The sequence below is a fragment of the Phodopus roborovskii genome, unplaced genomic scaffold, assembly GCF_943737965.1.
Source record: "Phodopus roborovskii unplaced genomic scaffold, PHOROB, whole genome shotgun sequence".
In the NCBI taxonomy this organism is placed as follows: domain Eukaryota; kingdom Metazoa; phylum Chordata; class Mammalia; order Rodentia; family Cricetidae; genus Phodopus; species Phodopus roborovskii.
The window spans coordinates 10,175,739-10,203,497 of record NW_026126598.1 but is presented as its reverse complement, the minus strand read 5'-3'; the positions used below and the strand labels follow the sequence as shown (position 1 = coordinate 10,203,497).

The 27,759-nt window shown below is 45.5% G+C and overlaps 1 protein-coding gene across 2 annotated transcripts; it reads left to right on the top strand.

Moving 5' to 3' along the window:
* On the top strand, window positions 1-27,759 carry Fkbp6 (FKBP prolyl isomerase family member 6 (inactive)). 2 transcript variants are annotated; one of them, XM_051205066.1, is made up of 9 exons: window positions 1-157; window positions 361-478; window positions 3,815-3,904; window positions 5,496-5,698; window positions 7,033-7,152; window positions 10,548-10,742; window positions 11,136-11,245; window positions 13,030-13,122; window positions 27,391-27,759. In XM_051205066.1, the coding sequence occupies exons 1-8, from the start codon at window positions 101-103 to the stop codon at window positions 13,118-13,120; spliced, it is 984 nt and encodes a 327-aa protein (XP_051061023.1). In that variant the 5' UTR covers window positions 1-100; the 3' UTR covers window positions 13,121-13,122; window positions 27,391-27,759. The 2 variants fall into 2 exon arrangements, with proteins under 2 accessions (XP_051061023.1, XP_051061025.1); XM_051205068.1 differs by having other exon boundaries at window positions 153-278.

Here is a 27,759-nt window from a genome sequence, read left to right as displayed (position 1 = left end):
CCGGCGTCAACCACGTGAATTTCTCGTGCGCAACACACGCCCGCGCCTCACTTCCAGGCGTCGTTTCCTGTGAGGCGTTTGGCGACCGTTGAGCGGCAAGATGAGCGTCTTCTCGCGCCTCAGGAACGGAATCCCGCCGTCGCGAGACGACTGCCAGGTACGGAGCGGGGGTCGAGGACCTGGAAGCACGAGCTGGGGAGAACCCGGAGCGGAGCACGGCCATGGGTGGTAGCACCCGCGCCCCGGGAGCTCTGGAAGGGGACGAAGTTCTGGGCCAGGTGAGGGCGGGAACGGGACAGGGGCCTGGGGAGGCCAGCCAGGTGGCTCCCATCCCTGAGGCCTGTGGTGTTCTCTTATCAGTCTCCCTATGAGCGACTGAGTCAACGGATGCTGGACATTTCTGGGGACCGAGGTGTGCTGAAGGATATCATCCGAGAGGGTGCTGGCGACACCGTGACACCTGATGCTTCCGTGCTGGGTATGGAGGCCACTAGGCTGCTTTTTTTGTCCTTGGGAAACTACGGTTTAAATTTCGTATTTTTTGAAACAGGGTCTCATGCAACCCAAACTGGACTCTTAACTGCCTGTGTAGCTGAGGAAAGTCTCAGTCTTTCAAGTGCTTGACTACAGGTGGGCAGGGCTACATTTTATGTGATGCTAGGACAGAGCCCAGGGCATTGTGCATGCTAGACAAACTCTACCGACGAGTTACATCCCTAGCCCTGTCGTTCGTCTGTTTTTTGTTCCTGAAACATGGTGACAAAATTAAAATTAGCCCAGACCTAACTCCAACCTCCTGTGTATAATTTAGTAACCTTGAAGTCCTGATCTTCCTTCCTCTACTTCCCAAGCATTGGGATCACTACCATGTGCACCAAACTGGTTGTTTTGTAACATTCTTTCGGGTTTTTTGTTTTTTGTTTTGCGGTATTTTGTTTGTTTGGTTGGTTTTCTTGAGACAGGGTTTCTCTGTAGTTTTGGAGGCTGTCCTGGAATTAGTTCTGTAGACCAGGCTGGCCTCGAACTCATAGAGATCTGCCTGCCTCTGCCCCCCGAGTGCTGGGATTGAAGGATTGAAGGCGTGTGCAACCACCGCCCAGCTTAGAGCCTTTTTTTTTTTCTAATTTTTTTTTTTTTTTTTTTTGTAAGAAGAAACAAAAACTGAAGCCATTTTGGATAGAACTTCCATTTTGAATAAGGGTCAAATAAAATTTAAGTTCCCCAGACCTCCCTAGGTAACTGACATCCTGGTTGGCCAGGTAAGACAAGAATGGAAGAATGGTGGGCAAGCTGCCCTGCTGCGCTTGAGTAAACCAACCAATAATAATAAAATAAGTGAAGCCGGGCATTGGTGGTGCAAGCCTTTAGTCCCAGCACTAGGGAGGCAGAGGCAGGCGGGCCTCTGTGAGTTTAAGGCCAGCCTGATCTACAGAGTGAGTGCCAGGGTTGTTACACAGAGAAACCCTGTCTTGAAAAACCAGAGAGAAAAGGGGGTAGGGGAGAGAGAGGGAGAAGGGAGGGGGAGAGAGGGAGAGAGGGGAATAAAAGTGTACCACAGAATGGTATTCCTCGGAGAGATCCATCCTGATTGGTGGAAAAATGCAACTATAATTTGGCACAGATGTTTTTGGTTTTCAGCTTAAAAGCTCTTTATCATTCTGGCTGGGGGGGGGGAGCAGATTGATCAGTGGTGGCTTGATTACAATGAATTTTTGCTTCCTGCATTGACTTGGTGTGTGAGTTGTGTTGGCTCCAAGTGGACTCCATGACACTTTCGTTTCAAGGTGCTGGGAGATTGAACCCAGAACCTATGTTTATGTATGGAGTTGCAAATTTCCAAAATAGGGCATTTTATAGGACTGGATGTGCTTCTCCTGAATGGAGAAAGTTTGGTTTTTGAGAAGCTGACTGGCCTCAAACCCTGTGTAGCCAAAGATAATCCAGAACTGTGGTAGACTATTATTTTAAGGTGTGTGACTTTTGTTTTTGCTGTTTGTTTAACGAGGGGAAGCTGTGATCCATTGCTTGTCTAAAACACCTGCTGGTCTAATAAAGAGCTGAACGGTCAATAGTGAGGCCAGGAGCAAGGATGGGGTGGGGCTGGCAGGCAGAGAGCATAAATAGAAGGAGAAAGGGGTGGAGCAAAGAGAGCAAGAGAACAAGGGCAGGAGGATGTCAGGGGCCAGCACCCATCCAGCCCTGGAGTAAGAGTGAAAGTAAGATTTACAAGAGGGATAAAAAAGCCCGGAGGCAAAAGGTAGTCAGGGATAATGAAGAAATAAGCCATCCTAATGCTAAGCACTCATGACTAAGAATAAGCAAGCCTCCGTGAGCGATTTATTTGGGAGCTGGGTGGTGGGCCCCCTGTTATTCTTAGCTGCAGTTTCAAGCTACGAAACTCCAACCACCAAACTTAACAAACCCACATGGAGTTTATTGAGAAAGGGAGCGAAGGGAGAGGAAATGGAAAGAGAACTGGTGGGAAACACTTGGCTTAAAAGGGAAAGGGAGCTGTTTAGAATGAGGCGCTGCAGTTGGGGCCATTGTAACTGGAGTCATGAAGCTGTCATTGGCCCAGCTCCTCATGGCCCTAGCTCCTAGTGGTTTCTGTGTACATTGTCCTTATGCAGCCACTTAATGCATGCACAACATAGCCATGCAGCACAGGGTTCCTTTGAGCTGTCAGCATAATGCCAGGATATCAACAGAAAACACTTCGAGGAACGACCATCAGGCGAAGACAGATCCCTGGGGGAGGGAAGATCCCCCAGAGAATCTTGATCCCAGGGTGGGGAGAGAACCGGAGGACTAGAGAGCCTCTCAGACCAGGAAAGGTTCCCTAAGAAGAAGGTACAGGCCCAGGAGAGGGCTGGCACAAAGTGGCAGTCCGGTTCCGTGGAGAAACCACCACTAGGGCAGTGTGGGAAGAGAGGAGTAGGAACGGGGCCAGATAGCCCAGGACCTGGGTGAGACAGAGGCCAGGATATCAACACCCCATCCACAAAAGACAAAAGATCAAAAACATCACAACACAGAACTTCTGATCCTCTTGCCTTTGTCTCCGAAATGCTGAGATTACCCATGTATGCCACTATGCTTGGTTTATTGGTGCTGGGGATGGAACTCTGGGCTTCATACTTCATACTAACTTGGCTATGCCCCCAGCTTTTGTTTTGTTTATTTAATTAATTTTTTTTTTAGTTGGTTTTGAGACCAACTACAGACCCTGGCTGGCCTGTAACTCCATATATAAACCAGCCTATTCTTAAACTCAGAGATCCACCTGTCTCTGCCTCCATAGTTTTGGAATTAAAAGCATGTACCACCAAGCCCAGCCCCCCCTTTTTTTTTTAAATAGATGATCTCCCTGTCTCCCAGGCCAGCCTCGAACTGGTACTCTTCCTGCCTCGGCTTCTGCAGATCTGGGAGGACAGATGGCTACCTCCCTAGCCTGCCTTAGGGTTTTAAGACATAGTAGGCTCCTGATCTCCCTTTCCCTTATGCCCTTGAACTTCAGGACTGAAAGTTAGATATTCAGAACACCATAAGATGCTTTCCTGTATGTCTGGGTGCCAGGCAGCTTAAACTCATTTAATTTTTTTTCCTAGACAGGGACTCCTGTGTCTGGTGCTACCATAGAATTTGCTATGTAGCTAAGGCTGCTCCTGTCTCCACTTCCCAAGTGCTGGAATTATAGGCATGCACCATTATGCCCTGCTAATTGTGGTGTTTCCCTGTGGTATTGATATGATGGCTCTTGGATTGTCTTTGGAAAGTTTTCCTCAAATTTGTGCTTTTTTTCTTTCTGCCCTAGTGAAATATTCTGGATACCTGGAGCACATGGACAAGCCTTTCGATTCTAATTGCTTTAGGAAAACATCTCGGCTTATGAAACTTGGAGAAGGTAATGTCATCTGAGGTCATCTAGGCAAATAAAAACATTAGGATTGCCACAGTGTCCAGAGAATAGGTTCTTAGAGTTGGTGGCTGAGCTTGGATTTCAGGGAGGGACCAGCTTATCTATTTTCTTCTTGGGACTTTATTTTTGGGTGATAGCTTACCTGGGAAGGTTATCTTGGTATCCAAGTTATCCATTGGGAAATTTTTTTCTACTTTTTTTTTTTTAATTCTATGCATATGTTGACCACACGTGTGTATGTGTCCAGTGCCTGCAGAAACCAGAAGATGGTGTCAAGCACCCTGGAACTTAGGTAGTTGTAAGCCACCATGTAGTTAGTTACTTGGAACCAAACCCAAGAAGTAAGTGCTCTAACTGCTAAGGCCTCTCTCCAGTACAGAGCATCTTTTACGACAGAATTTCACTGTACATCCCCCATTGACCTTGAATTAAAAGGCCTCCTGCCCCAGCTTTCGAGTGATGAAATGGTAAACATGAGCCTTACAGCTGGATCCACTGCACACTTTCCTTGTGCATTCATGAAATAAATGTAGAGAATACTTAACTCCCCGGCATGTGTGGTGAAATGAGACATTGTAGGATCTGGGAAAATAGCTGTCACTAAAGTGCTTGCCATGCAAGCATGAGGACCTGCTTTCCATCCCATAGAACCCATGTTTAGAAAACAAACAAAAAAGACCAGATGTGATAGTGTGTGCTTATAATCTCAGTGCAGGGGAGGCGGAAATGGATGCCTGGGGCTCTCTGGCCAGCTGGCTAGCCTACTTACCAGACTCCAGGACAATGAGAGAGAAAACAAGGCAGATGCCACCTGAGGAATGACGGCTGAGATTGTCCTGGAGCATCCATGTGCACGTGCACACACAACACACTTCTCAAGAGGCCATGTTCAGATGAGAATCCCGTCCTTGTGGACCTTAGTAGGGTGGGGGAGGTTGGCCTTTAAGAAACTAATGTCATATAATTGAATGAAACGTGAAGCTGTGGGGAATGTTCTGAGTCTGATTAATGAAATTATAATTACCTTCCTTCTGGCAGGGCCACAGGCACTACATGGCTTGAGATGAGAGTCCTGAGGTTTGAATAAGATCTCAACTAGGGGAGTGGAGAGATGCCTCAGAGGTTAAAAGTACTGGCTGCTTTTACAGCAGACTGGGTTCAATTTACAGCACCCACATGCTGGCTTACAACCATCTAGAACTCCAGTTCCTAGAGATCTAATGCCCTCACTTGTCTCTGAGGACATTGCATGAATGTGGTACATGAAGGCAAAACACATAAAGATACACACAAAAATAAAGGAAAAATCTTTAAGAATTTCAGTTATAGTAGACCACAGACATTGAGGGCAGAGTACTTTGAAGAAAGAACAGACTATGTGACAGAGATTGGGGCTGCAAAAGCTGGCCTTTGGGGAAAGCAGGACAGCAGAAACAAGACACTGAGCATTGAGTTGGGGCACCTGTGCAAACGACTTGGGTTGTCACATACTCTTGGAGTAGGGAGAAACTGGTGGCTTTGAATGGGATGGCTGAGTGAGCTTCAGTTCAGTTGAGTTCTCGCTTCTTTCTTCCAGATATTACACTCTGGGGCATGGAGCTGGGTCTTCTAAGCATGCGCAGAGGGGAACTGGCCAGGTTCCTGTTCAAGCCAACCTATGCTTATGGTACCCTGGGGTGTCCACCCCTCATCCCTCCAAATGCCACTGTTCTGTTTGAGATCGAGCTGATTGACTTCCTCGATTCTGCTGAGTCCGACAAATTTTGTGCACTCTCAGCTGTAAGTTCAAGACTGGATTTTCTAGTACTTTCTAAAGGGGGAGGGATTGTATTGTATTGGGTGGTTATGTTAGATCACCTGCCCTGGGTTCCACCCAAGCCTCCTGCACAGTGGTGTCTGCTTTCATCTGTCTAAGATAGATCATGCTAGGTAGTATAGGATATAGGTTTGTTCTTTTAGCTGTTTGCTAATTAGTCACCCTTTGCTTAGTTCTCACTACAAGGTAGGTAGTAACTGCTTTTCAGGAATTTGAGCACTGGTAGCTTATAAAGTGATTGAGGCTTGAAGATGTAATTCAATAATAGAGTTCTTGCCTAGAATCCCCCACTGATGAACTGGGGCTATGTAGGTCATTGGTGGAGTGATAACATTAATAAGCCTAAGTTCCATCCCCAGGACTATAAAAATTAGCTAGAGAATTTGTCCCTCCTTGAGATTTGAGAGAGGCTTTTATTGACTTGACAGGATAATTGTGACATGAGCTGAGACAGTCTCAGGAAAACTAGGATATAGAGTCACAGTCCTCATAACCCAAGTCTTGGCTTTCTTCCTATGTGGTCTTTCACTCCAGCCCATAGAAGCAGAGTTTGTAACCCATCAATAATCACATGCATGTCTCTGATGCTGTCATCCACCACTGCATATGTGGTGGTAGCCAGGTGTCCCTTCCAGACTTTGCTCCTCCATATGATTGGGTCTTCCACACTAAAACACTAAACCAACTGGCAGTGCCTCAGTTGAGTGTCTTACCTTTCTACAGAGTAGATGGTCCTGCGCTTACCTGGGTTCTGATTTGGGCCTTTGGGTAGGGTTGGTTGGTTGGTTGGTTGGTTTTTTGAGACAGAGTTTCTCTGTGTAGCTTTGGCCCCTTCCATGGCACTCGCTCTGTAGACCAGGCTGACCTCAAACTCACATAGATCTTTCTGCCTCTGCCTCCTGAGTTCTGGGATTAAAGGTATGCACCACCATTGCCCATCCCTAGATAGGGTTCTATGGGAGGTTCTGATAATGAAGCCAGAATAGCAGCATGAACACATAGAAAGAACTCCCCGGGGCTCTGAACCAACCAGGAATGGCCAAATTCTTGGCAGGTTCCCCCAGGTTCTGTGGATGGTTCTGCTTCTGGGGGAATCTGAGAAGCAGAAGCAACCACTGACAGCTGTGCTGCTCTGTAGGTGGGCCTGTTACAGCATCCACCTGTGTGGCCTCTGTGCACACCACACAAGGGAGTAAGCAGAGTTCATGGTCAAAGGGAAATACTGATGACTGACATGGCTGCCATTGTGCACTGGGGCTTCTGGCTCTGTGTCACTGCTCTTGTTTTTGGTTTTCAGGAGCAGCAAGAACAGTTTCCACTTGAGAAGGTCCTCAAGGTAGCAGCAACTGAGAGGGAATTTGGCAACTACCTTTTTCGTCAGAATCGCTTCTGTGATGCCAAAGTGAGATACAAGCGGGTAAGATACTCTGAAAGTGTATAATCCAGTAAACTTTCATTTTTAAAATTTTTCATGTATGGATGTGCAGTCTTCATGTATGTCTGCCCACCATGTGCATGCCTAGTGACTACAAGGCCAGAAGAAGACATCTGATTCCTGAGAATTGGTCCCTGGGAACTGGAGTTACAGACAGTTGTGAGCTACCATGTGGTGTTTGGGATCGAATGAACCTAAATTTCCTGGAAGAGCAGCCAGTGCTCTTGACAAGCAGCCAGTGCTCTTGACCTCTGATCCATCTCTCCAGCCCCAGAAACTTAAGAACATGAGCTTCATCTCGGTTGCCCTTCATGGGCCGCTATTAATAAGATCACACATTAAGCTAGGTAATGTTGGTACATACCTTTTATCCCAGCATTTAGGAGGCAGAGGCAGGCAGGCAGATGTCTGAGCTCCATGTCTGCAGAGTGAGTTCCAGCACATCCAGGGATACACAGAGAAACCCTGTCTCAATAAAAAAAAAAAAAAAAATAAGATCACATTAAGGTGGGCCTAGTTGTTCATGCCTATAATCCAGCATTTAGGAGGCTGAGGCAGGGGAGTTGCAAGTCCAGGCCAGCCTGGCTTCTTAGCTAGGACCTGTGTCAACAAACTAAAAAGGGGGCTGGGGAGAAAGTGAGTAAGAGTGTTTTATAAGCATGAGTTCAAATTCCAGTACCTATATAAAATGCTGGTTATGGATGCTGGAAAGATAGTGTAACAGGTAAGAGTACTTGCTCTAGCAGAGGGCCAGAGTTTGGTTCCCAGCATCTATATGGTTTAGAGCTGTCTGTAACTCCAGTTCCAGGGAATCTGATGCCCTCTTCTGACCTCCATGGGTTCCTATACCCACATGATACTCATAAGTATTATATAGGCATACACACTTATACATAGAAGATTTTTTAAAGCAAAGTATGGCCAGGTGTATGTTGCAGACCCCAGTATTGTGGGAGGCACAGACAAGATCACTGAGACCTGAAGCCTTGCTCCAGGATCAGTGAGAGATCCTGTCTAGGGAATAAGGTAGAGTAGTGGTTCTCAATGTTCCTAATGCTGTCACCCTTAATATAGTTCTTATGTTTATGAATTCCCACCTCCCCACCATAGTTACTTTTGTTACTACTTCATAACTATAATTTTAGTACTGTTATTAATCATAATGCAGATATCTGTGTTTTCCAGTGGTCTTAGGCAACCACTGTGAAAAGGTCATTTGATCCCCAAAGGGATCTCAACCCACAAGTTGAGAACCAATGGGATAGAGTGACACAGTGATATTTGACATTGTTCTCTGTCCTCTTCGTGGATACACCAACCCACTCACACATGTACATACACACATTATATACAGAGAAAATTCATCTTAGTTGGTGGAATTGACATGCATAAAACCCTGGGTTTCATCCCCAGAATGGCATAAACCAGGTATAATCCCAGGATGGAAACAGGAGGACCAGAAGTTGAAGCTGGGGCTGGAGACACTTCTCAGCAGTTAAGAGTATAGAGTGTTACGAGTTTATTTTCCCACCAGCCCCAAATAACACACAGAGACATTGTATTAGATTTAAAGTGGTTGACTCGTTACTAGCATTTCTTATTGGCTAGCTCTGTCTTAACCCATTTCTATTAATCTTAAGTATTTCCACGAGGTCTCATTTTACCGGAGAGAGGGCCCGGACCTTTATTCTCTTGTTTATTTATTTATTATTAAGGTTTCTCTGTGGCTTTGGAGGCTGTCCTGGAACTAGCTCTTGTAGACCAGGCTGGCCTCAAACTCACAGAGACCCACCTGCCTCTGCCTCCCAAGTGCTGGGACTAAAGGCGTGCACCACCAACACCCTGCCTGTTCTCTTAGTCTTACAAGATGACTTTCCTCCCTCCTCCGGAATTCTCCTTGTCTCCTAGTCCCACCTATCTTGCTTTCCTATTGGCCAACAGTGCTTTATTAATTAACCAATAAGAAAAACATATTTACAGAATGAAATCTCCCATCAATAGAAGATCTCAGTTCTGTTCCCAGCACTCATATCAGGCAGCTCACAACTGTCTGAAACTCCAGCTCCAAGGGATCTGTTACCTCTTATCTTCACTGACACCTGCATTCGTGTGCATATACCCACAGACAAGCACACAGATACACATGCATATACATAATTAAAAACAAGAAATTGAAGGTCATCCTCCTTTGCTACATAGTGAGTTTGAGGGCCATCCTGGGCTACATGAGACTTTTATCTCAAAAATCAAAAAGGGAGGCAGATTTCTGTGAGTTCAAGGCTAGCTTGTTCTGCATATTGAGTGAGTTAGAGGATAACCAGGACTATATAGAGAAACCCTGTCTCAAAAAAGTAGGGATAGAGCCCTGAAGGGATGGTTCAGCAGTTTAGAGCACTTCTGCTCCTACAGAGGACCCAAGTTAAGTCACAGCACCCATATAGTGGCTTACAGCCATCTGTAACTCTCCAGTGACAGGGAATATGATTCCTTCTGGTTTCTGGGTACCAGAACACATGTGGTACATATACATATAGGCAAAACATCCATACATAAAATTTTTTTTTTTTACTTAGAAGCCAGGTGTGGTGGTGTACATCATTAAGTCCAGAAGATAGAGGCAGGCAGATCTCTGAGAGTTTGAGGCAAGCCTGATCTACAGAGTGAGTTCCAGGACAGTCAGGGCTATATAGAGAGACCCTTTCTCAAAATCTCATGTGAGTGTGGGGGTGTATGTATGTATGTATGTGTGTGTGTATGTATGTATGTATATGTAGTGTTTGTTTCTGTGTGGGGATTTGTGCATATGAAAGCCCTGTTGGTAACAGAGGCCAGAGGTGTGGGATTTCCCCCCCCTGTAGCTGGATTTACAGACATGTATGAGCCACCTGATGTGGGTGCCAGGAATCCAGCTTGTTCTTGGCTCCTGTTGAATATACTGTCCTTATTCCTTTTGAGACAAAAGAGTGGAAGATGCATATTGTCTATCTCACTCAGGTTTGCATGCCTTCTCCTGTTAGAAACCTTCAAACTGAACTAGAGAGATGGTTCAGTGATCAGGAGCATGTATTGCTCTTGTAGAAGACCTGGGTTCAGTTCCCAACATCCACATTAGGAGGTACAGGATTATGTGTAACTCTAGATCCAGGAAGATCGAACGCCCTCTTCTGACTTCCATAGTCACTGTACTCATGTGCACACATTCTACCCCTATTATTTTAAAATAATAAAAATATCTCTTAAAAAACAAGCCTCCTGACTTTACTATATTAACCTTGTGTCCTGAGAGCTAGATGGATTTCTTAGGTCAATAGTTCTGTGTGACTTGTAAGGATATAGGACTGTCCCTCCTGACCCTTTGCCTTTCTTCTTCTCCTCAGGCCTTGCTGCTGCTTCACCGACGCCTGGCAATCTGTGAGGAGCAGCACCTGGTGGAGCCTGCTGAACTTCTGGTCCTCCTTAACCTGTCTTTTGTGTACCTGAAGCTAGACCGACCTGCCATGGCTCTGCGCTATGGGGAGCAGGCTCTGCTCATTGACCAAAGGAATGCCAAGGCCCTCTTCAGGTGTGGACAGGTGAGTTGAGGATAAATGCCTAAGAGAAGGAAATGGGGAGAGGGGCTGGGGCAATAACTCAGTCAATAAAGTGCTTGCTAGGCATGCATGCCAGCCTGGGAGCCTGAGCTCATTCTCCAGAGCCCAGGGTGCTAGAACCCTGCACTGGGGAGGCCAAGACAGGTAGATCCCTGGAGTTCACTGGCCAGTCAGCCTAGATGAATTGGGACCCCTGGAGCCCAAAGGAAGACTTTGTCTTGAAACTAAGGTGGGCTGCTCCCTAGAAGGAAGCCAGATGGACCGCTGGTCTCCATCCACACATTCAGTATGCACTCCCACACAGAGCAGTAGGTCTCACTTGGGCCACTAGCACAAATGCTAATCTCAATCTAATGCCCTGCCCCTTCCTCACAGGCTTGCCTCCTTCTAACTGAGTACGAGCAGGCTCGGGATTTTCTAGTGAGAGCTCAGAAGGAGCAGCCCTGCAACCATGACATCAATAATGAGCTGAAGAAGCTGTCCAGGTGAGAGCCAAGGGCAGGGTATGACCAGAGGTGGCTAGCTAGCTATAAGAATTCTAGTCCAACCCTCTGGATAGAGGACTAGAGTGCTGCCCCCCAGCTGACTCAGAGGCAGCCGTCCAGTCTGCATAGGCCTTCACTCATTGTCCTGGACTGGCTGTTTCTGAGTAGGGAATCATCACTTCTGAGCATTTCCCTCCTTCCTGTTATACCACCCTGCAGATCAGCACTCCCTAGAGAAGTGGTTCCATGCAACTCCTTTGTGTATGTTTGTAGTGTAGGACAAAAACCAACTTGAGTGTTGTACTTGGGGTCCCGCAGTTAGACTTGGCTGGTGGCTAGTCTCAGAGATCCTCCTGTCTGCCCCTACCTCCCACTACATGCTGGAATTACAGACACATTCCACCCACTGGGTCTGGCTTTTTAACATGGTGCTGAGTATCTAAACTTGGGTCCTCACCTTACCAACTGAACTGTTTCTGTTTTTCCCATGTGACCTTTAAAAAGAGTATTGTGAAAGCCAAGTATGGCAGTCCACTCTAATAGTCAAAGAACTTGGGATACTGAAGCAAGATCACAAATGCAGACCTTCTAGGGTATAAAAATAAGACACTGTCTCAAAAACTAGGAGGCTCAGCAATTGAGAGTCCTTGGCATTCTGATCCCTAGGACCTACATAGTGTAAGGAGAGAATTGGCCTACAAGTTATTCTCTGACCCCCATACATGGTGTGCACATGCACATACTAAATAAATGTACAAAAGCCTTCTTAGATCTCCCACAATAAAGTCTCTTGAAATCAGCACCCAGGAAGCAAAGGCAAGTCGGTCTCTTAAGTTTAAGTCTACCCTGTCTACAGAGTGAGTTCCGGGACAGCCAGAGCTACACACTCTGGCCTTGAAAAACCAAAATTAATTTCTTAAAAGCTGTACTTAAGACTCTTACCTATTTCAATCAAAATCTTGTGAGACTCATTGTTCCTCTTGGGTTTTTCTAGGACCACAAATGAGCTGGTTGTGTATGACTCAAGTGAAAAGGACATTAATCTTTTAGAAAGTTAAGTTTTGGGAAGTCAGCAAAATGGTTCAGTGGGTAAAGGCTCTTGCTGCCAAGCCTGATAGAAGGAGAAAACTGGTTGCTGCAAGTTGTTCTATGACCCCCCACAAAGACACATGAACTCACCCCAGGCTGGCTTCGAATTCAGAGATCTGTCTGCCTCTGCCTTCCACATGCTGGGGTTAAAGGCATGCACACCATGCCCAGCAGGCAGCCACCATTTTTAACATGTATGTTTGTTCTGCCTTGGTAAAGTTTTCTCCTTAACTAAGCATTCCATCACCATTGCTTTAATGTGTGCATCATTTCTATTTGGATGCAATCAGTATGCTGCTAGTCTCTTTGAGTTTCCCAGGAGTTCCAGTCTGGCATGGAAAAGGGTCCTCTCAGGTTAAATACCGATTATGGGGGGGGGGGGGAATCTGACCATTCCTTAGCAAAAAAAATCTCAAAATGAGTCAGAAGTCACTTAGTACAAGGAATAATTTGGCAAGACTTGACCTGAGCCCACTGACAGTGACTTCTGCTTTCCTAACTGCTGTCTTTCCAAATGAAGGCCTTGTGTTAAGGACTATTCTCAGTGGGCTCAGCCTTGCCTGTCCCTGCATCTCCACAGTGTCATCTCCATTGGCTGCTGTCCAACGCCAACTTTTCAGTGTCTCTGTTACCAGAGAATTCCAGCCACCAGATGTCATTTCCTGCAAACCTACAAAGCTTGCCTTTCTCCACAGCCACTACAGGGACTATGTGGACAGAGAAAGAGAGATGTGTCACCGGATGTTTGCTCCCTGTGGAAGCGGCTCCTCAGTGGGAAGAAACTGAAGGTACAGGGTAAGCAAGCATGAGAAGATTCAGGGTTCTGTCTTGGTGACCAGTGACTATCTCCACTGAGGACAGCATAGGACAAAACACACTTGTTGGGACCTTCCCACAGAGTGGGTCACTGAGGGAGGAGGACTTGGGAGTTACATTTATATTTGGCAGGCCCTGAACTTTCACATTAGAAAGGCTTTTTTTCATGGTTTGTGAAATTAAACTCTCTTCAAAGTTCCTTAGAACTGAAATAATGAATGAAATCATTAGTGTGACAAGTTCAGCTGGGCTTGAAAGAGAACTGAGTTTGTTTATGTTACTGTATTTTAGAGATAATTTCATGTAGGCCAGACTGGCCTGGAACTCTATGTAGTTGAGAATGACCTTGAACTTCTGATCCTCCTGTCTCTGCTAGTACTGCTACTTTAGTGCTAAAATTAAAATCTTGTGCCACCACAGTCTGATTAGGATAGTACTGGGGATGTAACTCTGGGCCTTTTGTGTGCAAGTGTATACTAGGCAAGCACTCTACTGAGACACATTCCCAGCCTGTTGTGAATGTGTTTGTGTGTTTTAATTATGTTTGTGTTTGTGTATCTGTTGGCATATTCACATGAATGCAGATGCATGTGAAATCAGATGCGGATGTCACATCCTGTCTGTCAAGTTGGAGTTAAAGTTCTGAGCCTTCTGGTGTGGGGCAAGGATCTGAACTCTGGCTCTCTGCAAGAGCAATATATGCTTTTACTCTCTGAGTCAACTCTGCAGCCCTCCTCTTTGTGTTTTGAGATAGGGTTTCTTGTGTAACCCAGGTTGGCCTGGAACTCACAATTCTGCCTCAGCCTCAAGAATAGTAGGGTTAAAGTGGTAAGACAGGCGTGGTGGCACATATCTTTAGTCCCAGCACTTAGGAGACAGAAGCAGGCAGATCTCTGAGATTGAGGCCAGCCTGGTCCATAGAGTGAGTTCCAGGACAGCCAGTTACATAGTAAAACTCTGTCTCCCAAAAACAAAAGAAAAAGAATACTAGTATTACAAGGGTACTTTATTATGCCTGGCTGCATTCTGTTTGTGTGGCACTGAAAATTGAACTCAGGGCCTCACACATGCTAGGCAAGTGTAGGCAAGGTGCTCTATCACTGAAAAGCTCAGGCTTTTGTTTGTTTGTCCTGGAATTTGCTCTGTAGACCAGGCTGGCCTCAAACTCAGAGATCCGCCTGCCTCTGCCTCCCGAGTGCTGGGATTAGAGGTGTGTGCCATCCCCCACCCCCTACTCTCCAGTACTCAGGCTTTTTTCCTAAAAACTTGAAAGCCTCCAACATCAGTGTACCTCTAACACCGTACTAAAGAAGACAAAATCCCAGTGTTGAGGGTTTGGGCTGTGCTGTGATTTTTCAGTTCTGGTAACTGCCAGAATTCAAAAATTGAAGGTGCCAAAACCTGGAAAAGGAGCATTGCTGTCAGGCAGTCGTCAGCTTGTGATTGAGCAAGCTTAGGGCAGAGTGTCCCCACAAATACATAAGACAACCTTCCAGTCTGCTCTGCTGTTACTTAAGAAAATTAATGGGAACAAAATTACCTGCCTTAAACACCTGTTCAACCAGGTCCAGAGCCCTGCTCTCCTGAGAAAAGTTAAACAAGAAAGAAGAAGGAAGCAGATGCTGAGCAGGCTCCTGCTATAAATTTGGCCTTTGTTGCCCCTCTGTGTCTACAAAAGCAGCTTGTGAGGAGAGGCCATAAAAGGCCTATTCATCCCTGTACTCATGCTGTTTCTGAAGTACTGCTGTCTGCTTTGCAGATGCCACCAGTCAGCTCATTTGTGGGCATGACTTTTTGACCCTATCCTCTGGGACTAGGGGGAACTTCTGAACTAAGCCGAGAGCCAAGGGACCTCTCCTCTTTGGCTCTTGTCACCTTCAGTAGAGACATAAGACCTCTGTTTCCCCGACCTGTGGGTGCATGTGTATGTGCAGCTGTGCTCTGTCTGTCTCTCTGCCCCCCCCCATGGGGTGTGTGGAATGGTCATGAACTCCTGGTTCCCATTCAACACATCCAGTCAAAACTGCTTGATGAGTAGATCTGTCAGACACACTGTTCACTTCTCTGTAACATAGGTGATAAAAAAAAAAGACTAGCAACAGGACAGACAGTTGTACAAACCTTATTTCCATCTATCCTACATCTAACTGCAGCCTTCCTTAGGAAGTTTACAGACTTTGGTCTGACAATACTGGGTAGAGGAAATTATCCCAGGCCAGATTTAAGATCTCTTCCCATATGACATTCAGGTGAAGAGGGAACAAAGCCTGTTTAAAACACTCAGACTTTCACATCTATTACATGTTTGTGTCACACTCCCCAAACCCTGACACTTCTGGGTTAATGTAAAACAGATCTCAGCAGTTGTTTCATCCTCCAGTACTTCTTTCTCTAAATGTGTCTGAAAGGTAAGGAGCATCTTAAGTATAATTTCTTCCCTTGCTTGGGATATTTATTCTCTGCCTGTGTGTTTTGACTTTTCTTGTTAGGGTATTCCTCAAATGCCTAGTTCCTTAGGTACCGTTTAACAATTCAGAATGTGCCAGTGGAAGCCTATAGAGTAGCTCAGTGGTATGGTGCCTGATGAGGCCCAGTGTTCACTCCCAAGCATAACCATAAAACAAATACAGTAAAGAGACTGTACCAGTAGAAAAGCTGGCTAGCAACTCTATGGACAGGGGCAGACATTTGGACTGAATGGTCTTAAAGGCTAAGCCAGTGAGAACCAACCAGAATGCTTTGGGATTCCAAGAAAGCAGAAGGAAGAAGTTTGTGTTAAATACCAACCCCAACACTGAATTTTCCTCAGAAGTACTTTTCAAGTAGTATATACAAGTACTTTTTTCACTGTTTTTCTACTTTCTAGTGAAAATATTGTACACATTTACTGTCTGTATTCTTTATGCAAATTTTCTACTGATCCTTTTTCCTCTTTGTAATAATAATTTAAAAAAAAAAAAACCTTTGTGTGGGGTCTGGAGAGGTAGCTCATTGTTTAAGACTATTTATTTGCTGTTTTCCAGTTCTCAGTTCTCTTGTAATTACAGTTTAGGGACTACAACAACCCCTTCTGGCCTCCTTGAGTACTGCACTCAGGGATATACAACACACTCCCATACACATCATCAAAAATAAAACAGATCAAGCCTGGTGGTGTTAGTGCACACCTTTAATTCCAGCATTTGGGAGTCAAAGACAGGTGGATCTCTGAGTTCGAGGCCAGCCTGGTCTACAGAGAGAGTTCCAGGACAGCCAGGGCTACACAAAGAAGCACTGTCTCAAGAAACAAAACAAAGAAATGTAATTGGATTCTTTCTGTACTGCCCATCAGTTCTCACAGCTACTTATGAAAAACACTCTAGGGTTTAATATTAAATATAGTTGTTTTGTCAATGGCTCAGACATATTACTGGATAGTTAGCTCTCTATAAATAACCCATTACTATTAATCTCTATTGCCATGAGGCTGTGCTTACCGATAATGTTCCAGCATGTTACTCTTTCAGTGGCTACATGGCATCTCTCTGACCCTGCCTTCCTTCTCTCTGCATCTTTGTTTGGACTTACTGCTAAATTTTGCCTGGCCATTGGCCAAAGAAGCTTTATTCATCACCCAATAAAAGCAACACATATTCACAGCATACAGAAGGACATCCTATATCAAAGAAATCTTAAACTACATTGTGTGCATGTCCATGTTTATGTATATGTACGTGTGTATGTGCATGTGAAAGTCAGGTCAACATCAAGTGTCAGTTGCTCACCCTCTATTTTTTTGAGATAGTCTCAATGTGCAGCTTGTGGATTCAGCTAGACTGGCTGGACAGCAAAGCTCAGGAATCTTTCTGTGTTACCCTATGACTTTGGGTCATATTTTTATGGCATTCGCTTTATTGACTTGAGCCATCTTTCTGGCCTACACATACATGTTATTTTTTTTTATCTTCATTTATCTATGCATGTATTTGTGGATATGTGACTGTCATGGCATGTGTGTGGAGGTCGGCTCCCTCTTTGACCATGTGGTTTCTGGAGATAGAACTCCAGTCATACATAGGCATGCTGACAAGTGCCTTTACCTACTGAGCCATGTTGTCCTTTTTATTTTTTCCCCATTTTATGTGTATTGATATTTTGCCTTAATGTATTTCTGTACCACCTGCAGTGTCCTTAGAAGCCAGAGAAGGGGGTCCGATCCTCTGGGATTGGAGTTAGAGACAGGTTGTAAGCTGCCCTGTTCTATCTGCTTTATGCAAATTGCCTACCAGTGCCCTTTGCCCTCCTGGGGTTGTTTTGTTGATATCTGAACTGGTTTCTGTGTGAAGTATCACAACTAAATACCATTTAGGAAAGGTCAGATATTTTCTCCTACTTGAAGTGTGGTTCTAGGGACTGGGGCTGTGCTGATGGCTGGCTTGTGGGAGAGAGCAGGTCTGTGGCTGTGGCAGGAGTAAGGGTGTAAAGGTCTCTGCCACAGCTCCTCCTGTACCCATGTCTGCAATGCTCCATAGTATCTGTAGACCCACATAACTCACCCAGCATTGCCATGGGAAGGAGTTGAGCATTTCTGTCTCATAGGCTGGGGAAGGATGGAACTCTCACATCCAGACCCTTCCCCTATGGGGGTCTTTCTGTGGGTGTGTGAGCACTGTGACTGCTTTTGTTGGGCTTAATGTAAGTTGGAATGTGGCCATGGTTGGTTTCCCCTCTTAAATGTGTAGGAATTTCTCTTCTCTGCTTTCCATTCTTATAGGAAGCCAAAGCGTTTGGGCCATAGAATTAAGAGGATTGAGCCAGAGGCTAACAAGGTAGCCTAGTGGGTAAAGGAACTTGCTGTCAAGCCTAATGACTTGAGTTCAGTCCCCATATGTCACATGGTGGAGAGAAGTGACACCCATGGGTTGGCCTCTTACTAACACATGTACAGTGACACACACTCAATAGATAAAAAGTTTTTTTGAAGGATTGAGCTATATGGCCAGCTGGCCCTGATAAGAGAGAATCTTATATGTGTCATCAAGTGATGTCTTCTATCATGTTCCTCCACCTTTTTTGAACAGGATCTTCCTGAACTTGGAGCTTGCCAATTCAGTTAGGCTGGCTGGTCAGCAAGCCTCAGGGATCTTTCTGGCTTCATATCCCCAGATTGGGATCATAGCACACTTTCCCTTCTGGGAATGGGTTTAAATTTTGCTGTTTTTTTTTTTTTTTTTTTTTTTTTTTTTTTTTTTTTAAGACAGGCTTCATTGTGTAGCCCTGGCCAGCCTGGAACTCACAGAGATCTATCTGCCTGAGTATTGGGATTAAAGGTATACACCACCGACCCCAGCCTTGTGCCTGGCTTTTACATGAGGACTGGGTACTTTGACTGAGCTATTTCTACAGCTCCAGGGAAAAGAGTGTCTTAATGGGATTTAAAAAAAAAAAAAAAAAAAAAAAAATGTTTCCTGGGAAGTCACATGAGGCCCATGTGGAAATGGGGCGGGCCGTGGAGAAGGTATTGGAAGCCAAGATGCAGGAATTTGGTCTGGTTCAAGGGTCAGATGAGCTGAGGAAACACAGGTGCAGTGGGCTCATAGGAGCTGCCCCTTCCAACCCTGCCCCCCCCCCCAGTCTTGGAACAGTCTTCCAGGACCCTTGCCAGGAAAGCCCTGAGGTGATAATTATTGTTTGTTGCTTATAGTATGTGATTCAATCTATCTGGGGAATCTATTTGATCCTCTCTTTTCCATAGAGATCAAGAGGAAACCCTCAAACCCAGCATGCAGTCTGTGAAGATGTTCTGTGCATCCAGTTAAATGTTGGCATCCCAGACAGATACCTTGTTTAAATGTGCTTTTGAAACTTAATATTGGATTTCTTCCTCTGACTTCCTCTCTCCACATTGTGTTTTCTGATGACTGTGGAGTCTCTTTTTCCCTAGGGTGTCAAGCCAGCCTGTCCTTCTCCTGTTGCTGGGTGAGGGCTATTCAGCTTAAGCTGTTAGACACAGCTCTTGATCTTCTGGACTGCTGTGACATGCCTTTCTGCCCGCGCTCAGGAGTTGCCACTGAAGTCACCTCTTTGTTGTTTGGCTATAAATACCTCTGCTCAGGTAGCTCCTGTTTCATGATAACCTTCCTGGGAAGGCATTTCCCCTGTAGGGTGTCTCTGGCCTCTCACCTCTTCCACATCCTCCCTTGGCAGTGGTCACAGGCCGCAGCCTGCTTCCTGCTGAGATGTGCTTTAGTGAATTCCATGCTCTTTGTAGGTCAGGAATCAATGAGGCTATTATTATCTTGGGACTAGTCAGGCTCCCTTTCTGATCTACAGAGTGAGCAAGCATAGAGATGCCCTCTGTTCATTCTAGGGTCAAGAAATGAAAAGCAGATCGTCAATTGTAGTTCTCTGGCTGTGAGGTTAGCCAAGTTATTTCAGCCCATCTAGGCTTCAGTGGGATTGTCTTATGTGTGTCATTAGACCATTACTTCATTGAGACCATTACGTTTGCTTCATCTGTTTTTATTAGCTCAGGCTGGCCTCAAACTTGCTGTGTGTCCAAGGATGATCTTGAACTTCTGATCCTCTGCTTCCATCTCCCAAATTCTGAGATTACAGGTATGCCTGCCTGGCTCATGAGGTGCTGCGGATGAAACCCAAAGCTTTGTACATGCTAGGCAAGCACTCAGTCAACTGAGCCACACCCCTAGCTTAGCCATTGAGCATGTATGATCCAGAATACCTGGTTGGATAAAAAAGTGTCTAGGAAAACTGGGCCCAAGCAATGAGAATCACTATCTTGCCATCTGCGTGGAATGAGAAGCCCTTCCTCCTTTCCAGAGTTTGCCTCTAACGACTATGCCCACATGTCTTCAGGTTACAGCTACTACTGATTTTACTCAAAGTGGAGGTGGGGAGTGGCAGTGAGATGACTTAGCCAGTAAAGGTACTTGCCACCAAGCCTAGCGACCTGAATTTGATCCCTGGAAAGGAACTACATGGTAGAAAGAGAGAGCCAACTCTGGTTAAGAAATAAATATAATTATTTTAAGGGTAGTGGTGGCATATGCCTTTAATCCCAGCACTCAGAGGCAGGTGGATCTCTTGAGTTCAAGGCCAGCCTGGTCTACAGAGTGAATTCCAGGATAGCCAGAGCTAAACAGTGAAATCCTGTCTCAAAGAAATGAGACAAAACAAAAAAAGTCATTTTAAAATAGTTGTCAGCAGGGGCTGTAGAGATGGCTCAGTGGTTAAAAACATTTGTCCTTGTAGAGGTCCTGGGTCCATTCAATTCCCAGCACCCACATGGTATTTTGCAACTATCTGTAATGCCAGTTCAAGTGTGCAGAGACAAGCATGCAGACAGAACACTTAATCAAGTAAGTCCTTTTTAAAAACATGGCAGTACTGAGGGCTTCCCACTAGCTAAGCCAGTGCTTTACCACAGAGCTACATGATATCCCTTAGTTTGACTTATTTGTGCATGTGGGTTTTTTTTTGTTGTTGTTGTCTTAATGTAGTAGTCCTCGGTTGGCCTTAAACTTACTGCATAGCTAAGGATGACCTTGAGTTTCTGGGAGCTACAGTTAAGTGTGACACTTTTACAACTTTTGAGCTTCTGATACTCTGGCCTCCACCTCCTAAGTGCTAGTATTATAGGAGTACACCTCTATACCTAGTTTGTGGTGCTGGGGTTGGAACCTGCATGCTAGACCAGTATTCTACCTAGAGTCACATCCCAAGCCCTGATTTTGTTTATCCTTTGAGATGGGCTTCTCTGAGTAGTCCTGCCTATCCTGGAACTCAGATCCTCCTGGATGCATCACCACGCCCAAGTCCAACCCCTGATTTTGACCTTTATTGCATTCCTTAACTCCAGAGCTGTCACAGACTCAGAAGCAGAGGTGAACTGGAGTGAGCCTAAGGGTTTCAGACCTGATAGGAAAAGGTGGTGGTAGAGCTGGGAGCAGAAGGGTGCTCTTGCTCCAGCCCTGCTGTGGCGACAGCACTCACAGTTGTACAGGGTCAACGTTGCAGTTTGAACAGGAGATGGTGGAGCAGGGGTTCCGCATGCTCTTGTCCTAGGACTGGCACTGCATCTCTGGAAGCTTGTTTCCTAGTGACTTCCGGACACGCCTGCTAGCCACGGCCTCCACACCACCAGAACTGGGCTCATGGCCTTTTAGCTTCAGACATGAACAGCATAGCCTTATGATATATCTGTCTGAGCTGTCAGTCTGTCTCCTGCCTTCCTTGTTTCTCTCTGTTCCTGTCCATATGCCTTCTTTCTCTGACACTTCTCCCTCTGCAATATGAGGGGTTACAGTAGACATGGTGCAGTAAAGAAATGTGCCCATTGTTAGGGGAAATCTTTTATTGTACATAACAGAAAAACTATCCAAAGGCATCTGGAGAGTCCAGAGAAGAGAGAAAAATAGTCTAGACATGGCCAGGGTGGTCTGTCTGAGAAAAGAGTATCACAGAAAGGGGGAGAAACCTTGCCATTATAAAAAGAGCCAGTGGATATCTGGGAGGAGGAAAGCCTGGGGAGTCTAAATTATCGTGGACTTTGAAATGTTTAACAAGTACTTTGTGAGTAGGTATATGTCAGTAAAGCCATCTGTCCCTTCTGTCAGAGGTAAGGGAAATGGCTCCTTTTAGCAGACCCAAAGGAATGCTGGCTTTGAGCTAACCTCCAAAATCCTTGTTTCTGGATATATAGACAGACTGCCTGAGACCTAACATGCCAGCCTTTTGTTGATAAGGGGCAATATAATGTAATCTGGCTGCTTCAGAGCTTGAGAAGGTCTGTCATGGGCCCAGAAAGGCCCATCATTTGGTTCTCAGGAAGCTTGAAGAGACAGGGAGCAGTCACACCAGGAGACTGGTTAACCTTTCTGCAGGTTCAGGGCTGCCCTGGAGCTGTCAAAGCAGACTGTTTTGGAGCAGTTTACAAGTGCTATAGTTGATTCCTGGATGGTATCTGTCAGCTTGTGGAAGCTGTGGAATGGATATAGACAAGGGACAAGGTTAAGGAGCTTAGGGGAAATCTTTATCTTGGGTGTGCACTTGAATCTTCCAGGCCTATCTTCTGGTTCTCGTACTTTGAAGTGGAAAAGAATCCCAAAATCAGGAGAAGGTAGGAGCCTTCCTACCCTCAGGGATATGTGGTGGTGGGGTCTAAGCTGTTGGCTGACAAGAGTGCCTGTTTGGGCTGTGACAGATGATGGATCCAAGTCTAAACTCATTGAAGCTTAAATGTATTTTTTATTTACAAAAGTAATGAAAGTTTTAGAAATATTTTTGTATGGCCACTGTCTGTAGTCTGCACTGAAGCTCTCATTGTAGAAAAAGCGGTCACCAAACATGGAATAGACTCACACCTTTGAGCATAGCAAGAATAATAAGCCTAAAAAGTTATAAACATGGTAGAAGCACAACCAGGTATTTGTAGTAAGACAGATATATGTCTTGGTAGGAAGGTAACCAAGAGGAAGAGTTTGGGGAATATTCTTCCTCTGTCCAGAGGCCTAAATATCACAGATTGGACAGATGTTTTCAGAAGCACTTTTAAGTCTTATTAGAAAACTACTAAAGGAAGTGCAAATTTTTGAGCCTGTGACTATGGCAGTAATAGCCAGTGCTTTACCAAGGTTAGATTAACATCTCACCAGACTTCATTGATTAATATGTTAAACTTTGCTTAACATTATGTATCATCATTAAGTCTTATTTTTACATTCCTTAAGCAAGTTCTGTAAACCGTAAAAATCACATTTTGTTAGTAACAACAGTATGGTAGCTTGAGTTTGTCTTTCAGTGAAACCTGTTTTGTGAGTTTATCTTTCTCAAAGTCTGTCAGCAAGGTAAACCTATCTCCTACTAGCAGGAGATCGAGTAGTGTTAAGAAAAACAAGGCATAATTTTTACATATGAAATGGGCTGAGCCAGCATCTGCTGCCTAAGTCAGCTTGTTGCTCAGTTGTCTGATAAAGCCAGAGCAGCACCATCACAGATCTGAAAAGGATAAATCCTGAGTAGACTCTGTATCAATTAAAATACCAATACCTGGACAGCCATCCTAGGGGTCGTCCTTCATAGTGATCTCAATGGCTTTTTGGTGGCAGAGGTGGTTATTCCGTCATCTGTCACACCTAGCAGTACGTTTTCTGACTGGCACACAGGGCAGCTTCAGCCTTTGGCTGTCAGACCCAGAAGATCTGAGAAAATTTTCTGTGGAGGAGGAACTTTGGGGGCTGACCTACCTTGTGGAGGTAGGGTGGGGCAGTCAACCCAACAGGGTCCAGAGTTTTGGCAGGGCCTGCCAATGGGTGAAGCATGGGGCAGCTCTTTGCCCAGTTGTCAACATTACTACACTCAAAGCAAGCCCATTGCTGCCCATCTTCCTCGGAGAAAGCCTCAGCTGGTATTTGTCAGCCAGGAAGGCTTGGTCTTTAAGCATTTTGGGGTTGGGGGGGGGCTTTGTTTTGGTTTTTTGGTTATTATGAATTTTTCAAGACAGGGCTTCTCTGTAGTGCTGGCTGTCCTTATTCTCCAACTGTTGAAGGAAGGGTGATAGGACAAAGCTATGAGAACAGACCAGGGACATGACTGCCCAGAGTGGCCAGAGCGCTCCTTCTCTTTCAGTGAGGTGATAAAGAATGCCTAAGGTGTTCTAGGAAAGAACTGGTTAAGCAGCTTCATGGAAGGTCTGATTCTCAGGTGTGTGCATGTGTGGGGGGGGGGTATGTGTGCCAGAGATTGATGGCCATTATTATTCTCAGCGACTCTCCACCTTATTTTTTGGAGTCATGTTTCTCACTGAAGCTGGAGCTCACTGGCTAAACTGGCAGGCTTTGAGCCCCGGGGGTCTGCCTATCTCTGGACTCCAGCACTGAGGTTACAGATGTGTTACCATGCCTATAATGTTCATGTGAATGTTTGAGAGTCACACTAAGATGGCCAAAGCTAATGTCAGTTGCTTTCCCACTTAGCCACCCCCATGCCCTGCATCTCCACTAGGGCTTTAGAGCAGGAGCCATAGCTATCATCTGTGGAGTTTGGCTGTTTAGACAGTGTCTAGACATATAAACCTGAGATCCTCCTACCTTGGCTTCACACATGTTGAGATTACAGCATATGCCACCATCCAGCTTGGTTCACATTTTCAAAAATACTGTGACCCCCCCTAAGGGTTCTAAGGGCGCCTCACAATGGCATTTTCATCTGTCTGGCTCATGACTTGAGTGGGTGTCAGAAGCACAGGGCAGTGTTGGAGGCACAGCCACCGTGGGAACAGAATGCCTCCTCCCAGTCTTGATCCCCAGCTTTTTGTCCTCAGATTCCATGTGCTGTAAACATCCTGGGTCTGCAACCTGCAGCTGGGGGTGACAGGATTACATGGCTTCTCCATCCTGTCTCTGTTACATGTTCACACTCTTCTTTGATTACTGCTCATTGTGTAGGGTGACAACTGTGGACACTGATGGTATCATCTGAGTTTCTGTTTCATGCTGGCCTGTGTGCTTTTTCCTGAGGCCGTGGGAAACAGCCTGTTTAGTATTCATAGGTTCAGCTGGAGTCTGCCCCTTGGACCAGGCTGTGTCCCTCCCATTGTCTTTGCTGGTCCCTGGCGTCACTGTCCTTGGGTTTTTTCCTCTCACTCACTTCTGTGCTGTGCACACTGAGTTTTCACAGTGGAACAGGAGCCATTCTCTTCGGACTTCTCTCAGTCGAAGATGTTAATTTTCATTCGTTCCAATTTGTAAATTCGACTCAGTGAGCCACACAAAAGGCCTGGTGTCTACAGGGACCTTGTCATCTCTATGCTCAGAACACACTGAATCAAGGCGTCTGACACAGAGCAGTTTCCCTAAACCTCCCTCCATGCTTTCTACCCAAAGGTAAAGGACTGTCGCTGGGCACTCATGAGCTGTCTCACAGCTAGCAGCCTGTTGCACTCACTTTAGGTTTCTGGAAAAATAGTCCATGCTTATTTTAAAGCAATGTTTTAAAAAGGAACAAGTCTCCCCCAACACTGATATTCCCTGTCTTTTGTTGACACTGCTGCTAAAAACTTTTAAATGTGCCAGGTAGTGGTGGAGAATGCCTTTAATCCCAGCACTCAGGAGGTCGAGGCCAGCCTGTTCTACAAAGCTACACAGAGAAACACTGTCTTGAAAAAAAACCATCCCAACATTTTGGGTATTTCTAAGTCAGCACATGAAGAACCACCTCATCTTTTGCGTGGTTTTAAAGACGTAGTTGATGAAAATAATAAGATGTAATTGATTTATGTGTGCAGGTGTGTAAGCAGGAGGTGGCAGGGATGGGGGCTTCCTCCATCTTTCACTGTTCATTGTTTCAAGACATGGTCTTTCCCTTGAACACAGGGCTCTCGTTTTGTCAGTGAATGGAAGTGAGCAAACCCTACTCAGTTCCTCCAGCAATGCCCCTCTCCTAAACCTCCCAAATAGTGTACCAAGTATTCCAATACTGAGCCTAATGGGGACATTCTCATTCAGACCATCAGTTTTGTTTTTGAAGTAGGGTCTGATTATTTAGCCTGGACTAGCCTAGAACTCAGAGATTCACCCTTCTGTCTCCCAAGTACTAGATCTAAAGGTGTGTGCCACCACACCCCATATCTACCTTTTTGGGAATTTTTTTTTGGGGGGGGGGGAGACAAAGTGTGTCACTGAACTGGGGTTGTAATTTAGCTAGCTAGGCTGGCTGACCAGCAAGCTTCAGGGAACCCATCCATCTCTAACACCCCAGCTCTGGGATTACAGGTGCATTTGTACTACTGCACTGCAATAGTTTTGGGGTTTTTTGTTGTTTTGGGGGTGTGTGTGCGTGTATGTCTAAGGATCAAACACAGGTATTTGTTTATGGGTGCCTGGGAAAGCACTATCCACTGCTCCATCTTTTAGCTGCCTGAGAGTTGTCAGCTGGGTTATGCCAGCAGCTTTGCAGGATGCACTGAGCATCTGCATACTGGTCTGAGATCACTTCCCCCATTGGCCATGGTGCTGGCTTTTGAGTTTAGACATTGTTTTTCAACATGAATTTAAATGATTTTACGGAGGGCTTTTATCAAAAGGATTATTACCAAGAGCCTTCTAGCACAAAGACCCACTTGACTCTGGTGTGGCAGGACTAAATAAATGTGTGGTCCCTCTGAAATTGGTAGCAGCCTCCTTGAGCACAGGCTGCTTTCCCTGAGCAACTGCTTGGTGGGACACTTGCTGGTGAAAAGCTTTCAGACTCACCTGAGGTTAGTAGTGTGCAGCAGCTCTCATATATTCCTCTTCAGACAAGTGTCTGTCCACCAGCGCAATTCTCTCTACAGCATGTAGAGGAAAGAAGGGAGCTCAGGCCCCTGTACAGAAAAGCCTCTCCCCCCATCCCCACATCATTCATTGACCATCTGCATAGGAAGGTGGTGATCACAGAGAGTTTGTCCTGTACCTCTAGTCTGGCTGACATCATGAGGGGCCCAGAAGTATCCACTGATAAATAGCTCCCAGAGTGGCTTAAGAGACATCATCCCATCTTGAGGTGAGACTTTAATGCTCCTTGAAAAATAGTTGAGAGCTGGAGTCATGGCTCAGCAGTAAAGAGCACTGGTTCCTCTTCCAAAATACCTGGGTTCAATTCTCAGCACCCACATGGCAGCTCACAACTGCCTGTAACTCCAGTTCCAGGGGATCTGGATTCTGCAAGCACTGCATGCATGCAACAACACCTGTTATACATAAAACACATTTTTAAAAAAGAAAAACCAAACCTCTGGAAGCCTCGTTTGGAAAATGAAGTCAGGTCCTTTCATTGACCTGACATTCTGAGGTTGGAGTGTATATTATTTTGTTTTTTTGTGTTTTGTTTTGTTTTTTTGAGACTTTCTCTATGTAATATAGTCCTGGCTGTCCTGGAACTTATGTAGATCAGGCTGGCCTCAAACTCAGATTCACCTGCCTCTGCCTTCTGAGTGGTGGTATTAAAGGCGTGCACCACCACTGCCCAGCATGTTGTTTACTTGTTCATTGGTTCTGGTTTCCTGAAGCTATCAAGGAGGCCATGCTTTAATATCATTGGCTTCCTGTGTCACCCACCAGGGAACTGGGCTTATTCCCTGGACCACAGACTCACCTGGGGCCTGGCTTCCTCTGTACTTGTGACACCACACTCTAGCCTCCCAGAGCTGCTTTCTACCCAGAATGCAGACCCTGGCATGTTCCTCATACTCTGTTCGTTTCTAGGTTTGTCAGCCACTGCAAGCAAGAAGGCAGCCAGTGGACTCCTACATACTGTGGCTGGGGATGGACGGAGCTCCCTAGTTCAGACTGCTCCAGCCGCCCCTGGAAGACAGCAGCACCTCTGCCAGCCTGCTTCTCCAGGTTCATACACAGTAAGAAAGGGTAGTCCCTGACATCAGAAAACCGCTCTGGAAAGTAGGTTCCATGGGTGTCTCCTTGGCTTAGCTCCCAGCCCTAACCCTTTTCCAACTGCTGATGTCAGTGAGTCAGTACAGATAGAAAATGGCTTTGTATATTGTTGAGTTATTTTGTAGAGAATTATGTTACAATTGTTTTTTGTTGTAAATAAAACACATGCTTGTCCTAGCAGTA